This window comes from Pteropus vampyrus, unplaced genomic scaffold (assembly GCF_000151845.1).
Source record: "Pteropus vampyrus isolate Shadow unplaced genomic scaffold, Pvam_2.0 Scaffold30, whole genome shotgun sequence".
Lineage (NCBI taxonomy): Eukaryota > Metazoa > Chordata > Mammalia > Chiroptera > Pteropodidae > Pteropus > Pteropus vampyrus.
In genome coordinates this window covers 9,376,586-9,393,594 of record NW_011888811.1, presented here as the reverse complement: position 1 = coordinate 9,393,594, position 17,009 = coordinate 9,376,586, and the positions used below count along the sequence as shown (strand labels likewise).

At 46.0% G+C, this 17,009-nt stretch overlaps 1 protein-coding gene across 1 annotated transcript in view; it reads right to left on the bottom strand.

Moving 5' to 3' along the window:
• The window catches only part of ADAM19 (ADAM metallopeptidase domain 19), an 83,590-nt gene that overhangs the window by 38,993 nt on the left and 27,588 nt on the right, over positions 1-17,009 (bottom strand). Inside the window, exons 4-5 of the mRNA XM_011356785.2 lie at positions 11,112-11,190; positions 5,935-6,011 (exon numbers count right to left, since the gene is read on the bottom strand). Coding sequence (XP_011355087.1) covers positions 5,935-6,011; positions 11,112-11,190 — 156 coding nt within the window. The remainder of the gene's footprint in view (positions 1-5,934; positions 6,012-11,111; positions 11,191-17,009) is intronic.

Genomic DNA, 17,009 nt, shown 5'->3' with positions numbered 1-17,009 from the left:
AGAATGGTATGTATAGGGTAATCTCATTTAGATATTTAAAAATCACATATACACGCAATTATGTATTTCAACTATGTATACCCCAACAGTGATTATAGATGGGGAATGGGACTGGTCGAAAAGGTAGGACAGGATAAAGAATTTCCACTTCTTTTAGTTTTACACTCCTGTACTATTTGAATGTTTAACACACAGTTAGTTATGTAATGATAATTTTTAACAAGCATTTTCTTTAAACATAAACTGACCGATCAGGCTTTTTAAAAAATGTTTTTACTGCAATCAGTACCTCTCCTGCTGACAGATAGTGAGCTAGGGACAGGCACACAGGCACACAGACACAGACACAGACACAGACAGACATACACACACACAGTGTCTCACAGACTACACAGATTCAGTCAAGGGCACTTCAGTCCAGTGCCATCTAGATTTCTTCACAAATGATCTTCACTCCTTACATTTCTATTTCGTGTTAGTTTGCAAAGCATTTGTGAATGCAAGAAATCGTGCAGACATTTGGGGGATGAGTCCTTCACTGGAGACAGGTGTGGGGGGTATGGACTCACCAAATCCCTAATGAAATGGTGTGCCACATATTTTTATCGGTGTAGTTTATAAATATCCATATTTGCCACTCAATTCTCAAAGGGGTCAGTGGCCCAAATAAGATTACAAAACATCGTATTACATATCTATGTTCTTTTTTGCCAGGAATATTTCTAAAAAAGACTGGTTAACAATGGCTGCCCCTGAGGAAAGGGGATTCAGGAATTTGCGAGTGAGAAAGAAATCTTTCATTGTACACTCCTGCACTACTTAAATTTTTTTTTTTTTTTTTTTTTTACTATGATCACGTAGTATTTATTGATTTAAAGTAGCCTAAAGACTTGCTTTGGAGAGAAGAGGGGGCCCAGCCACAGCCTAGAAGCTCAGCTGAATTCCTCTGTATCTGTACCATCGGCCTGAAGACCCCGCTTGGTGTAAGTCCTACCTATTTTCCCCAATCACATTCTCATGTTTCCGGGAGAGAAGCGTAATCACTGAGATTTTCCATTGCGGCATCGCTTTATGAGCCTGGGGAGAGACTTGAGTGTTTGAAGGCTGCTGCTGCTGCAGCTGCTCCTTCTCCAGAGTCTGAATGGAGCCATCTGGCATGAGTCTTCGGCTCTTAAATCAGTCAGGCCCACAGACACCCTTGGTTTCTTAGAGTGTGTAGTGAGACGGCTGGGAAAGTAAGGCGGGTGGACCCCACCGGAGGGAAGCATGCAAAACAGAAACACATGGGTGGCTCACCCGGTTTCCCCCTGTCAGCACGGCTGTGGGAATCATTTACCAAGGCCAAGCCAAGTTCCCACTGCTCCAGACCAAGGGGACAGAGGAAGAGGCAGAGAGAAGCAAGTCACACCTGCACATTCCCTGTCCTCCTCTTTGGGACAGACCTTTGTTTACTTGCAGACTGCAGGTGGTGGTGGCTGGACCTGTAAACACCACCAGGAGGCCAGTTGGCTTGGCTCAACCAGGTCACTTGAGCAGGGGATTTGGGGCCACGGTTATGGCCTCCCAGCCAAGCTTGTTTCCTGTCTAATTCCCTCCGGTGACTCACCACGAAGACTTACAGGGGAGACGTGGCCCAATTTATAAACAAACACGTAGGATCTACAGCATGAGAGGCCTTGCATTTGCATGTGAGCCTGGGTAAGTCTGAGCATGGTTTCACCGTTACAAAGCGGTGTGAGACGGTAACAATCCCATATGCCTGTAGAGTGCTGCAGAGTTAACACAGCACATCACATTCCCTGCCGTGCCTATCATCGATGTCCGTTTCACAGAGGAAACTGAGGGCTCAGAAAAGAACTTTGCAATGCCTGTCTTTCTTCCACCTGTGTAGGCTATGGGCACAGAGTAGGCACCAAAATTAATCTGTTGACTGAAAGAAACAATCGTTGAATGAATCAGTTGACCGAGAGGAAGGGCGCACAGAGGAAACGCCTCCCGCGAGCTCGTGAGAGCCAGCTGTGTGTGCGGCGTCCCCATTCTGCGGTCAGTAACATCGTGTTGACAGCTTTACATTGGTCACGGTGGGAGTATTTTTGCGAGCGTATTGGCAGATGCCGCAAATCAGGGCTTTCTTTTCCTTTTTCTTTTTTTCGTAGAGCCAGTTTGTCAACACATTGGGTATAGGTACCACATTAAAACCTAGGTAATTAAAACCTAAACAATTGGATAAGCAATTAAAATACAGGTTTTTTCAGATCTCTTCTCCAAAAGGAGGAGAGTGTGGGAAGAGTCTAAATAAATTATATTCATTACTTCAACATACATGTAAAGATCCTACTACATGCAAAGCGCTCAGGCAGGCTGGAGGAGAAGAACAGATATTTGAAATATAATTCATATTCTCAAGTACAAACTATAATGTGCACACGAATCACCTGGGGATTTTTCAAATATGCCCACCTAGTTGGAACCTTTCAGTTAATATTTTTATCTCGAAAACTATCCTTGCTTTTCCTTTCTCTTCCCTCCCTATCTGTTCATTAGCTACCCCTTCCTTTTCACCACCTATATATAGGTACTTCTACCAGAGAAGAGCAAAGGAGGAGTGGGAATAAATGCTCAGACTCATCAGTTTCAAGTGTATGAACGATGTCTTTTTTTTCTGTGTTCTGACACTATGACATCTGGGGCATTGCCCCTCCTCCCCCAAGGTTAGCCACTTCCTAGAGACGGTAAACAGCTCTCCGATGACCACACCTTTCAAATGTGGCTTCCACGCTCTGGACCACTCTTCCCCTGTCCTGTTCACCCTAGTTATGTAATGATAATTTTTAACAAGCATTTTCTTTAAACATAAACTGACCAATCAGGCTTTTAAAAAAATGTTTTTACTGCAATCAGTACCTCTCCTGCTGACAGATAGTGAGCTAGGGACAGGCACACAGGCACACAGACACAGACACAGACACAGACAGACATACACACACACAGTGTCTCACAGACTACACAGATTCAGTCAAGGGCACTTCAGTCCAGTGCCATCTAGATTTCTTCACAAATGATCTTCACTCCTTACATTTCTATTTCGAGTTAGTTTGCAAAGCATTTGTGAATGCAAGAAATCGTGCAGACATTTGGGGGATGAGTCCTTCACTGGAGACAGGTGTGGGGGGTATGGACTCACCAAATCCCTAATGAAATGGTGTGCCACATATTTTTATCGGTGTAGTTTATAAATATCCATATTTGCCACTCAATTCTCAAAGGGGTCAGTGGCCCAAATAAGATTACAAAACATCGTATTACATATCTATGTTCTTTTTTGCCAGGAATATTTCTAAAAAAGACTGGTTAACAATGGCTGCCCCTGAGGAAAGGGGATTCAGGAATTTGCGAGTGAGAAAGAAATCTTTCATTGTACACTCCTGCACTACTTAAATTTTTTTTTTTTTTTTTTTTTTACTATGATCACGTAGTATTTATTGATTTAAAGTAGCCTAAAGACTTGCTTTGGAGAGAAGAGGGGGCCCAGCCACAGCCTAGAAGCTCAGCTGAATTCCTCTGTATCTGTACCATCGGCCTGAAGACCCCGCTTGGTGTAAGTCCTACCTATTTTCCCCAATCACATTCTCATGTTTCCGGGAGAGAAGCGTAATCACTGAGATTTTCCATTGCGGCATCGCTTTATGAGCCTGGGGAGAGACTTGAGTGTTTGAAGGCTGCTGCTGCTGCAGCTGCTCCTTCTCCAGAGTCTGAATGGAGCCATCTGGCATGAGTCTTCGGCTCTTAAATCAGTCAGGCCCACAGACACCCTTGGTTTCTTAGAGTGTGTAGCGAGACGGCTGGGAAAGTAAGGCGGGTGGACCCCACCGGAGGGAAGCATGCAAAACAGAAACACATGGGTGGCTCACCCGGTTTCCCCCTGTCAGCACGGCTGTGGGAATCATTTACCAAGGCCAAGCCAAGTTCCCACTGCTCCAGACCAAGGGGACAGAGGAAGAGGCAGAGAGAAGCAAGTCACACCTGCATATTCCCTGTCCTCCTCTTTGGGACAGACCTTTGTTTACTTGCAGACTGCAGGTGGTGGTGGCTGGACCTGTAAACACCACCAGGAGGCCAGTTGGCTTGGCTCAACCAGGTCACTTGAGCAGGGGATTTGGGGCCACGGTTATGGCCTCCCAGCCAAGCTTGTTTCCTGTCTAATTCCCTCCGGTGACTCACCACGAAGACTTACAGGGGAGACGTGGCCCAATTTATAAACAAACACGTAGGATCTACAGCATGAGAGGCCTTGCATTTGCATGTGAGCCTGGGTAAGTCTGAGCATGGTTTCACCGTTACAAAACGGTGTGAGACGGTAACAATCCCATATGCCTGTAGAGTGCTGCAGAGTTAACACAGCACGTCACATTCCCTGCCGTGCCTATCATCGATGTCCGTTTCACAGAGGAAACTGAGGGCTCAGAAAAGAACTTTGCAATGCCTGTCTTTCTTCCACCTGTGTAGGCTATGGGCACAGAGTAGGCACCAAAATTAATCTGTTGACTGAAAGAAACAATCGTTGAATGAATCAGTTGACCAAGAGGAAGGGCACACAGAGGAAACGCCTCCCGCGAGCTCGTGAGAGCCAGCCGTGTGTGCGGCGTCCCCATTCTGCGGTCAGTAACATCGTGTTGACAGCTTTACATTGGTCACGGTGGGAGTATTTTTGCGAGCGTATTGGCAGATGCCGCAAATCAGGGCTTTCTTTTCCTTTTTCTTTTTTTCGTAGAGCCAGTTTGTCAACACATTGGGTATAGGTACCACATTAAAACCTAGGTAATTAAAACCTAAACAATTGGCATAAGCAATTCAAACACAGGTTTTTTCAGATCTCTTTTCCAAAAGGAGGAGAGTGTGGGAAGAGTCTAAATAAATTATATTCATTACTTCAACATACATGTAAAGATCCTACTACATGCAAAGCGCTCAGGCAGGCTGGAGGAGAAGAACAGATACTTGAAATATAATTCATATTCTCAAGTACAAACTATAATGTGCACACGAATCACCTGGGGATTTTTCCAATATGCCACCTAGTTGGAACTTTTCAGTTAATATTTTTATCTCGAAAACTATCCTTGCTTTTCCTTTCTCTTCCCTCCCTATCTGTTCATTACCTACCCCTTCCTTTTTCACCACCTATATATAGGTACTTCTACCAGAGAAGAGCAAAGGAGGAGTGGGAATAAATGCTCAGACTCATCAGTTTCAAGTGTATGAACCATGTCTTTTTTTTCTGTGTTCTGACACTATGACATCTGGGGCATTGCCCCTCCTCCCCCAAGGTTAGCCACTTCCTAGAGACGGTAAACAGCTCTCCGGTGACCACACCTTTCAAATGTGGCTTCCACGCTCTGGACCACTCTTCCCCTGTCCTGTTCACCCCGGGCCAGGTACCAGACACTAGGGACAGCCTCTATGCCCCAGATCCCACTGAAATTATTCAAGCTAATCAATCCTGAGCCTCACCTGTTCCTTCCTGCAGAAACACAATAAAGACTCTCGCCACATGCCCCGCCCCCGTCCCCCGCTCCCTCTGCCTCCTGACTGACCCCTGTGCTCCCTGCGTGTCCCCGCCTCCTACATGGCATGCCCCCACCTCTTGGGATCTTGAGTATAATAAACTGTCTTTTCAATGGCAGTTGTCTCCTGCTCTGTTGGCTTCACCATACCTGAATAACACTAAAACTCTAAGTTCCTCAGGAAAAGGAAAGCTCATCCAGTGAATTTATGGATTATCTAGGATTTCGCCGTCCCTCCCAAGCCCAGCCTTTCTCAGAGCTGGCTTGCTTACACTCTCCAGGTGCCTGCCCAAGGCCTGCCCTGCTTGTCCTGAAAATCCCATTCCTAGGGAGAGTGCCAGGTGGCCCTAGCACTGTCAGGGCCTCTTACCTCATTCCTCGGCAAGTGCTGAGTGTGACACTGGACTGTTCTGCCTTCCTCACCATCCCGTGGTAAAAGCAGTGATCCTAGCAAGGAGAAATGGGTGGTTAGACCAGAGAACACTCATAAGCACGGCAATGTTAATGTCTCGTGCAGGTCACGGATGATTTGATATCTAGCATAACCTCACAACCTGCAAAGAGTTTTTCAAGTTTCCATTTCATTTGATCCTCATAATAGTCCTGGGAGGTGGGACAGGGCAGATGTCCTCATCGTCACAGAACAGATGAAGAGACTGAGGCTTAGGGAAGCAAAGAAATTTGCCGAAGGTCCCCCTGCTGGTTGGAGAACCGGGACGCCAGAGCTAGTTCAGAGCTTTCTGCATGGCGCCATGCTGGCCACAGTAAATGTCCGCTTCTGAAGAGCCAGCCGCTCCCATGAGAATCACCTCTGTGATCCCCATAGAGGGGTAAATAGTGTTCTCCCAAAATTCATGTTTACCCAGACCCTCAGAATGTGATCTTATCTGGAATAGGGTCTTTGCAGATGTAATTAAGATGAAGTCATATTGGACTGGTGTCCTTCTAAGAAGAGGAGAGGACACAGACAACACACACAGAGAAGAAGGCCAGGTGGTAACAGAGGCAGAGATTAGAGTGATGAAGCTACAAGCCAGGGGCCATCAGAAGCTAGGAAGAGGCAAGGAAGGATTCTTCCCTAGAGACTACAGAAGAAGCCTGGCTCTGCCAATACCTGGATTTCGGACTTCTAGCCTCCAGACCTGTGAGAGAATATACTTCTGTTGTTTTAAATCTCTAAGTTCATGGTACTTCATTACAGCAGCCCTAAGAAATGAATAGCCCCCACTCCCCAGCTCTTCCGCACCTCCCTGAATCCCTGAGTGCCTGGCTCTGACTGAATTTGGCACCTGCATCCATGGCTGCACAGAGGTCGGATGCTGTTCTCTAGTCAGTGTGTCTCAGGCCCATCTGGTCTTCCCAGCCTGATGGATTCCTTCGTGACCACAAACAGCTGCAGAGCACCGCTCTGTGCCAGGCCTCCGGCTGGGCCCTGGAGACTCAACAGTGAGCAGACAGACACGGCTCCAGCCTTTGTGGGACCTATAGTCTGGTGAGAGCCAATCTTAATTAAAAAGATGTAATTACAAACCATGAAGAGTGGCTTGAAATAAAAGTTGGAAGTGCCAGCAGAGCATGTTCTAAGTAGGGTAACCAGAGCACTCAGGAGGCAAACCAGGACATTGCTGAGCGCTGACGTGCAAAACCAGACAACGGGCGCAAACCAGGACTGTCCCGGGCACAGCGAAGGGTGATAACAAGGGCCACATCCCTACACGCTCCTTCTCAAGTGGTCAAGAGAGAGAAGACGAAACCCAAAGGCAAAGCCAGATTATGAAAAGCTCTTAAGAAAGATACAAGCCATGCGGTTGCAGACATGGAGCTTTCTCTTCCCTACTCCCCCACACCCTGGCCCTGAGCAAGGCCAACCAGAAATTTTCTGGCATTCGCCTACGTAACAGTCCAAGTGATCCATCAGCAGGACCATACTTGCTCGTAGATGTTCCTTGGTCCCCAGAAGGCAGGAATGTGACCCAAGAGACCGCTAACCCATTCGTCTACACTGTCTGGCTCCACCTCCTGCCCAGCTCTAGGCACCAGTACAGCCCAGATTCGAGCATTTTGGCATGGCCAGGCCAAATTTAAACGCACTCTCTCACACCTACCAGCTACATTAACAGTTCCACAACCTCTCTCTTCAGTCTCTACCTCGGGGGTGGTTGCGAGAGCACCATACATCAAGGAGCTAGTGCAGGGTACCCGACCCAGAGCAGCTGGCAACAAACATTAGTGATCAGCACTACATTCTCCTTGGTCAAAGGCAGAACGTGGCCTTCAGGGAGCTGGAAGCCCACCAGGGGCTGAATCCTCAGCCTTAGCCACACCAATCCTACATCTTGCCCAGCTGAGCCATGCAGCCAGACCACAGCTTACGGGCCAGGCTGACACTCAACTCACTCAACTTAGGATCAGTCTCTGCACCACCGGTGCCCTTTCACCTACTGATAATCCTTCGGCCAGCAGGGATGGGCGTGAAGATTCCTTGTATCACTTCCCATCTTTGGATTGATGCAAACAGTGCTCACTGCCTGGATGCTCTCTGAAATAGCATTGCAACGGACTTTAGAACATGCCTTAAATTTACAAAGGGCTTGCACATGCATCACGGCATGTGATACTCATACCCGCCGTTCATTGTCAGTAACAATAAGGGCGAACGTCTATCCAGCTCTTACAGCAAGATAAACAACTTACGTAGGTCTTTTTCCCCTTTAATTAAGACCACAGCCTTATGAAGTAGATATTATTATTCCCATTTTTTAAAAAGGGAAACTAAAGGTTGCAGAGGTTTTATCATGATTCACAAGGCCACGCAGAACGAAAGTGGAGACTCAAACCCCAGAGGCCTGACTTCAGCCTCTATGCTCCACCTCTCCGAGCAAAAGCACCCAGCAAAGCGCATAGGAATTAATTTGTCAAAACTGTGTTATCTTCTGGCACCAATGGGGACCTGAGTTCCAGTCTAAGCCTGGCCACTTGCTGGTTATCTGAACTGAAGCATGTTACTTTTTCTCTTCTCTCAATTTCCTCATCTGTAAAATGTGGCGTTGGAAGAGATGTTTACAAATTCCCATAAAATCAGTGATTCATTTTACCCTTCCATAGCCCTGAGAGTCAACCCTTAGCATATCCAATTTTCAGAGGAAGAAATTCAACACTAGTGTAGTCAAAAGGGTTGTGTAAGGTCAAATAGCTAGTTAAAGCCAAGACTAAAACCCTGGCTTCAGACCCCAAACTCTGTAACTCCTTCTATTGGAACACATTTACAGGCCCATCCCCTCTCCACCCCTTCCCTGTGACCAGATCTAGATTAGGGGACAAGCCTGATAAGGTTCCCAGACCTCCTGTTGCCCCAGGCCAAGTTTGGTATTAGAGTGTGGTCCTCAACATTTGGGTCAAAGGCAGCTAAGTGGTTTACTTCATTCCCTTTTCTCTTTGAGTCTTCAACTCCCAAATATAAGAAAGCCCATAGGAGCCCCATGGGGCTGGGTGGGGGCTCTGCTCTGCTCTTCATTAGCCGGAGATGTAAGAAAAACAATGAGTGGCACCATACTTCAGCTAGGATATGCTGCAGTCAAAAGACCTTCCGGAAGGAGGGGCATTGTGGGAGTGAGGGGAAGTCCTCTCCCATTCCTCCGTTTCTGAAAGGCCTCTACAATATCTCTGCTTAATTCTGAGAGCACAAAGAACAAGTGAATGAAGTCATGAAGTCATTGCATTCCTTCCCAGCTTCTGGGCCTGAGGCGGCCACCCCCAGGGGGCTTTCACAGCAGGAAGCATGAGCTCACAGCAGACTTCTGCACTGAGACCCATTCTTCAGCTGTGGGTATACAAATGCAGGAGCCAAACTTGGAGGAGGTAGTACTTTGTAAGGTAGTAAGGGCTAGGGCTTTCGAGGCACACCTGTCCTCTCCCCACGGGGCGCCGAAGAAGGTGTGTGGACACACCACAGCTGGACAGCTTCCCCAGAGATGAAAAAACAGAGCCAACATGCCTGCTGAGGGCACCGCCCACACTGCCGACTCCTTTCCCATCCAAGAAAGTCTTGATGAAGAAGGCAACACTGATCTTCATATCAGTAATCCAATGTAGCCCCTCAGCTACCTAGCTAGTATGTGCTCTGGACCACTCAGACGTATCAAAACGTAACTGTCCCATGTCTCTTTTCCTCTTTTCAAGGGTAATCTAATACAGTAATCTGAGTTGGTAATGATCAACAGTGGCTGTCACTATCTCCTAGACATTCACACTCTGGCACGGATGTTTTAAAGAATGGGCCATGGGCATCTCAGGTTCCACAGGAAGCTGCGGGAGGAGCACTGAGGCAGAGGAGCCTGTCCTGCTGTGCTCACGCCACGCCTCTCCCATCTACAGGCCACGAAAGGCTATTGTGTCCTGCCTCAAAGGCGAAAGATCATCGCTGCTCCCGCTGGAGTCCATTCTTCCTTCTCCTTCAGGCCATCTCATCAGCCCAGCATCCGAGAAGGGTCACGGCAATCCAGAGTGTCTCCGCTCAGGCATTAGTGACATTTGGTGCTGGATTATTCTATGTGCGGGGATTGTCCTGTGCAGGACTTTTGGCAGCATCCCTGGCCTCTACCCACTAGGTGCCAGTAGCATCCACTTCTCAGTCATGGCAGTTAAAGCCGTCTCCAGACATTGCCACTTGTCTCCTCCTTTGCTGGCTAAAACTGTCAAACAAGTAGAATAGTTTACGGTAATTGCATCTGATTAAATTGGTATAAATCATCGTGAAATATGTTTTCTTTGCTTCATGTTAGTTATTCACATACTGACAAAAGTTTAAGTAAAAGAAATGACTTATAACAAAATCACTCCTGGCTGAGAACCACTGCCCTGAGCCTACCGCGTCTAATGGGTCCCCTGGTAGGAAAAGCTAGCAAACCAAGAAATATGCATGATTCACTACCTTTAATGTTCACCAGTGAGGTGTAGTGAAGCAAACTAAAATGTATCCATCTGAAAGATCATTTTTAAATGATAAATCTTTGTGTAAACATTTGTACTCAAAAACAACTTTGAGGGGGAAAATTCCCAATAAGAAAATACAAGCAAAATTTAAAAAACCTTCATAACCTAAAATCACATTAAAAAGGCAGACTACAAAAACTTACACACCCCTATGAAAAAAGAATTATTTAAACATCTGATTGATGAGGACTTCAAAATTACTGGTAAATCATTTTTCACTTAAACTTGTGTGAATTAGTATGTGAGTAATTAACATAAAGAAAATGTATGCTTCATGATGATTTATGCCAATTTTAATAAGATGCAACTACCTTACAATATTGTTTGTTTGACCATTTTAGCCAGCAAAGGACAGAACGCACTTAGGAAACAACAAATTCATGTTTGGCTGCTTCTTTTGGCTTCTCCTCCTGGCTCCCTCGGTGTTTGGTTGGGAAAAACAACCCCTTAGGAGGAGGGACCCACTTCGTCAAGTCACACCATCCCTTCATTTCCCCCGGGGTGGGGGACTGGGTCGGGAATCTGCTTGAAAGATATTTGTTGACCTGAACTTACCTCAGACTTCAGTGTGGTGGTTTGAGGGCTGCCACCTGGAGCGTAATGGGTTTCTGTGTAAGCTGGAGCAAAAAGGTGCCTGCAAAGAGTAACAACAAACATTTATGTCCTGAGGTGATGGACTCCACCCTCCTGGAGACAGCCACAGGCCATTCTAACTGAAGCTGTCAGAACCACTTCGGGCTGAGGAAGCCATTAAGGCCTAAGGAACAAAAAGGAAACCAGGAGGGAGTTTGTTGTGGATTTTACATTCATGGGGATCATCATCTAGGTCAGACACACCAGACAGAGTCAACAGAACTAAAGCAGTGGACCTCACTTTTGCCGGGCCTTGGGAACATACACATGCAAACGCACACTCAAAATCCCCAGGGTCTATGGGCCCTATTGTGTAACTGGATTGACTTTTCCAGCACTGCCTCCACCAGCTTTTAGTACCAGCACAGCAATTTTTCCTTAAGGGAATACCTCTCCCCTGTTGCATGTTTTGGTGAGATTGTCAATCAGTGTCTTGTCTAGCTAGCCCTGGCTAAGGGTGGCCCACCATCCAAGCTAAGTCAATGGCGTAATGTTGCAAGACCTGAACAGATAAGATGGGAGCAATCATCTGTTGCTTTGTTCCTGTTGCACGGATTCCAGGAGCTGCCGTGGCCTGTCATTTCTGAGACCTAGCGGTTCAGATTTCCTAAGACCTGGTAGTTCTGTGTGTTAACCTTCCAATAAAGTCCCGTTTTTCCCGCCCCCAAAATTGAACATTGGTTTCCTCTCTTGCCATAGACTCCTTGAAGCTGAGGTTAAGAATCCCTCACCAAAGGCAAGACGACACCAAACAAAGTTTCTTGAATTTCTCTAAAAGTAAATAAAAAATAAAAGAGCCACATTAAAAGCAGAACGCATCTATAGAAAGTCGTGGTCTGGGGTCAAAAGGGTTTCTAATGGAAGAGAAATTGGAGTCTAACAATAAAAAGAATTAAGTGGGTCCATATATACGATTATGGAAAGAATGTCTAAAATTGAGTTAGATAAAAAATAAATTTTAGGAAAGAATGCATTTTTAAAATCCCTTTTAATGAAAAACTAATCACAGCGTAGAATAGCGTATGCACTGAAAACAACAAGAGAAGCAAACGCTCATTGTTAGTGTTCGGTTATCGCAGGAGACTGCAGATGTTCACAACGTAAGTTGCATGTTTCTGAAAATTGGTTGATTTTTAAAAAAACAATTATCATGTAATTTATTTCGAAAACTAAAAACCTAACTTGAAACTGTTTTTAAAAAGAAGAAAATATAGGCTGAGGTCGGCACAGGAAGCCAAAGGAATCTGCAGGGACCACCCTGGCTTTGGAAGAGATGGCATTTCCCAGCCAGACAAGGTCGTTGAAGAGAGTCTCCAGGGTCATTTCCAGCTCTAAATTCTAGGACTCCTGACTCTCAGATTCTTCTCTACCCCCAGAGTGCAGTCAGAAGGCAAATGCCACAAGAACTGTCTCTTGAACCAAGGCAAGTCTTTCAACATCCAGCCTTGGACACGAAGAAAAGAAACTCGACAGGGAGATGTAAAAACAAAGCAAAGCCCCAAACCCAGCCTGTGTAGAGAAACTCTCATTACATGGAAACTTTGGGTCAGTAGCTAACTTGCCAGGTTCTGTCTCCCCACCCTTTTCCTTTCTCTTAAGCATCTAACTAGCAGCCAAGGATCTACGGGAGGAGTCGGCCATTTGTCTGAGAGACAGAAAATGTAAGCCCCATGAGGACAGAGGCCAAGTGTTTTGCTCACAACTACAAACCAGGATAACTAATTATCGAATGAAGGAATGAGTAAATGAATGAGTCGTTCAGCAAACTAAGAGCTTAGAACATGGTCTGGAGTCCAAAAGACTGTTTCCATTCCAGCTCTGACATTGACTATCTCTACGGCCACAAGCAAGTTACTTTACCTCTCTGAATATTTGTTTCCTCTTCTGCAAAAACAAGGATATTATACTTTCTCGATAAGGCTGTCATAAGCGTAAAACGACAAAATGCATGAAAAGGGCTTAACACCAGGAGGTTACAGAGTGGAAGGTTAAAGGTTAGTGATTATCATTATTGCTTTCAACGGAGATTATGATAGAAGAACTCAGAAAAAACTGATGGGGTTTACCTATTTCCATCTAAATCTCCTCGGCCATTAACTGTCTAGCATATCACTTGAGAGAGGTGAAAAAGCAATTAGCTCATTCCTGCAGGCCCATTTCCTGGGTCTGCTTTCACAGACTGCATAATGGATGGCCAGTCAGGGGTTCAGCATTTAATGGGCCATCTGAGTGCCAACGGGATGTGAATTTTCCCACAGAAAATGTGCTCCTGATAAATACTTTCTCAGCCTCTTCTGAGTCTTAGGGGGCAAAAGATCATTCATTCAGTGACATAAAGGTGTTCCAAAGAAAGACAATCCACACTAAACCTCACAGGTGTCCACATTCTTGTTAGTCCTCAGCCACTCGTCCTCAGAAGGGTAAGCATCTTTCTGCAGCTTCTTCCTCTGAGGATCTGTCCCCATCGCCACAGGACTCTCAGAGCCTCAGCGTTAGAAGAGACCTTAGGAATCATAGCCAAACTCATTAAACTGTGGGCTCCCTAAGAGCCGGGGGCATGGCTGCCTGTTAAAGGCTTCTCCCCAGCATCTAGGCCCAACCAAACAGATGGTACACGTTTATTTGGTGAATAAATGGATGGATGAAAAAATAAATGAATGGGTGAATGAACCTTCGACCTTGTTGTATAGGAATCTGCCAAATGGCCATTCAGCACTGGACATCTCCAGTGACAGAGAGCTCCTGAGACCACCCACTCCACATCTGACCACTTCTAGTAGCTAAAGAAAGTTCTCACACTGAACCAGAACTATCTCTCTGTAACCGGCACCCACTGGCCTTCATTCCGTCTTAAGAATCTACAAGGAACAACATGCTTCTTCTTCCGCCTAAGTGCCCTTTTGGGACGAGCAGCATCAGCACTGCCTAGGAACTAGTTAAAAACGTACATTGTCAGGCCCCACCCCAGATGTACTGAGGCAGACAGAAACTCTGGGGTTGGGCCTAACTACCTGCTGATAACTCTCCCAGTGAATCTCTGATCCGAACCACCGCCCTCGACCACAAGACCTCAACGTGTTTTTCAGGCAGATAAACTTCAGAAATATCAAAGTGTCTACACTACCCAGCCCCCACACCTTCCTGCCCCCGCCACATCCGGGATCTTTCTGAGCTCGGGACATCCAGACAAGTGGCAATCAAAATAGCTCACATGTATTTAAGTGTTAAATTATTTCACCTTCATGGCATACCTATGAGGAAGGTACTAATCCTCTCCCCATTTTGTGACTGACAACACTAGGAACTCAGACCTGTAACTTGTCCAAGCTGTCATGGTGCAAGGTCAGAGCCGGGTTTCAAAACCAGGTCTGGTGTTCCTGCTCTTTCTCTCTTAGAAGGTGGAAAGATAAAACTAAAGCCCTGCCAGGAACCAGTAGCACAAAACACAATTTGATGGTGATGATAGCGGCTTTGAGGGCATATGTGATGTCACGAAAAGGAGACTCAGCTCTTAGATGGTGACCATGTGCAGAGAAGAGCAACAGGTATAAGCAAAGCGCGGGGCAGGAAAAAGAGGATGGACGTGTAAGAAGCTCAGGGCTGGTTTTTTTTTGAAATAAGAACCCTTCCCAAATGGAGCTACAAATGTTGTCCAGGAAAGTTCTTCCTTCTAGAAGCAAAAGGAAGCGTCATGTTTCATCACCACCATCTGTGCAATTTTACTGATGGACAAAACACTGCTTTCAAATGCTCCCCACTGCCCCAAGCTAGGCCCATCTGTGCCCAAGTGGTGCCCTGGCACTGCTCTCAGGACCAAAGACACTGCCGTCCGCTCACAGAGGGGCCACAGGGCCAGCGAGCAGCCCAGCTCACTGCCCCTTCTCGGACCACATCTGCTCTCTTCTCCTCCCTGACAAGGGCTGGCTCAGTGGATCGGCAGGAAGCCGTCTCTCACCACTGGAGTGTGTCAGGATTTTCAGGAAACGAGTTGTGAGTGATGTGCGTCCAGGAAGAGAAAAGGACTATCCAAGATTCCCCACCCCGCCCCCTTCTGCTGGCTTTGATGGAAAAGCAGTTTCTGTGTACCCTCTGCCTTCCGTAGCCCAGTCCGGCCTGTGCCTCCAGGATCCCAAGCCTGCAGGCAGGCAGCATCGGCAGCCAGCATCGGCAGCCCGGAGCTAATAGCAGCCAGCACTGGAGTGTTCACTTTGGGTAAAACCTGGTTGCCCAGACCCCACAGCCCTTGAGCAAAACCTCTGCTTTTGAATCCCGCTTAGGAAAATAAGCTGCCCCCCAAATACCGGACATAAAACATACAGTCACTCTCTGGGGAAGGACAACAGAATTGCCTGTGGCAGCCTAGAACCTATTGTACATGAAGCCAGACCCAAAAGCACATTGCAGTCTGAAAGAGCCCTGACCCACCTTTCCTAAGGCTCGGGCCCTCCAAACCCAGAACCATCCCTTTAAGGACTATTTACCATCAGCCACATTTCAAATGCATCTCTAAAACTTCTTCTGCAGAGAGAGGAGCAACAGGACTAAAACAAATTTGCAAAACATCTCTGAGATCAACCCTCCTTCCAGCTGCTTCAGATAAGCAAACCAGTGAAGATAAAATGCTAATAATTTCTAAACTACCTTGAAAAACAACCTACGCAGACATGCGCAGCAGAAGCAAACATTGCTCATGTCAGTGGCTATTCTCATTGGCACTTCCTTCGCCCAGCTTTTGGCCCATCTAGCTCTGTCAAGAGTATCTGGGCACTTATATCCTGGTGATGCTTGGGAGGTGCAGCCTTGCTGGTCCCTCTTAGTTTCCCTGCCTGCTTGTGTTGCTGTTAACCTAAGCCTCTTCTGTTTCTTGCTCATGTTCCTAATGCTATCATCAGGGACTTAGCCCAGTAACTGTACGACACCAGAAATGCTGTGAAGAAAATCTAAAATCCCAGGCCCCATCCCAGACTCAGTGAGCAATTATATTTTCTAGAGAAGAACTCAGAAATCTGTGTTTTGATAGTTTTTCCAGGTGATATGTTTTTAGGCTCAGAGAATTCTTCTGTTTCATTGGATCAATTTTAACATAATAAATTCTTTTTCCCATTCCTAGCCTTCCAAAGCCTAAAAATGATACCAGTACAACATAGAGGGAAAGTCTACGGCTCAGAAAACTTTGGTTTGAGTATCAGCTGCATACTCTCCAGATGACTGTCCTTTCAAATGTTGGAAATGAGTCAAAAGATGACCGAGGTCCCTTTCAGTGTCACCCAAGGGCACTTACCAGGTTGTCGGCTCTGAGAGGCCAGTCTCAGGTTCTTTGGACTCCGTGGGAGGAAATGTAGCTTCAAAAGGCTATATTCAATTAATTAAGGCAGCTCTTGTACAATCTTGTAAAACTAGATGTTAACTTATGAAAACCTAGTAAGAGACAATGGAGATGCAAATGATTTCCATCCAGTAGAGGAGATAACTCCAAAAGCTATATAGCTTTATTGTCTCTTGGATATTAATGACCAGAGTGTAGGTCATCAAGAGATCTTATCTCAACATTCCTTTTTCCACTATTAAAAAATACATACATATGTCCCTTGTCCAATTTTTAAACCAGTTTTATAATCTTGCTCGTTCCCTTACTGATTAGATGAATAAACCTGACGAAAGCATTTGTATGAGCAGTGTCTTACTTGAGCCATCCATCTCCTGGACTGCTGGGAGTAATACTACTATCTCACAGCACCGTTGAGAGGATCAAATGAGAAAACACATTCAAATACTAGCTCTGATGCTTATAAGTTCTGTGAGTTTAGGAAAGCTGGTTAA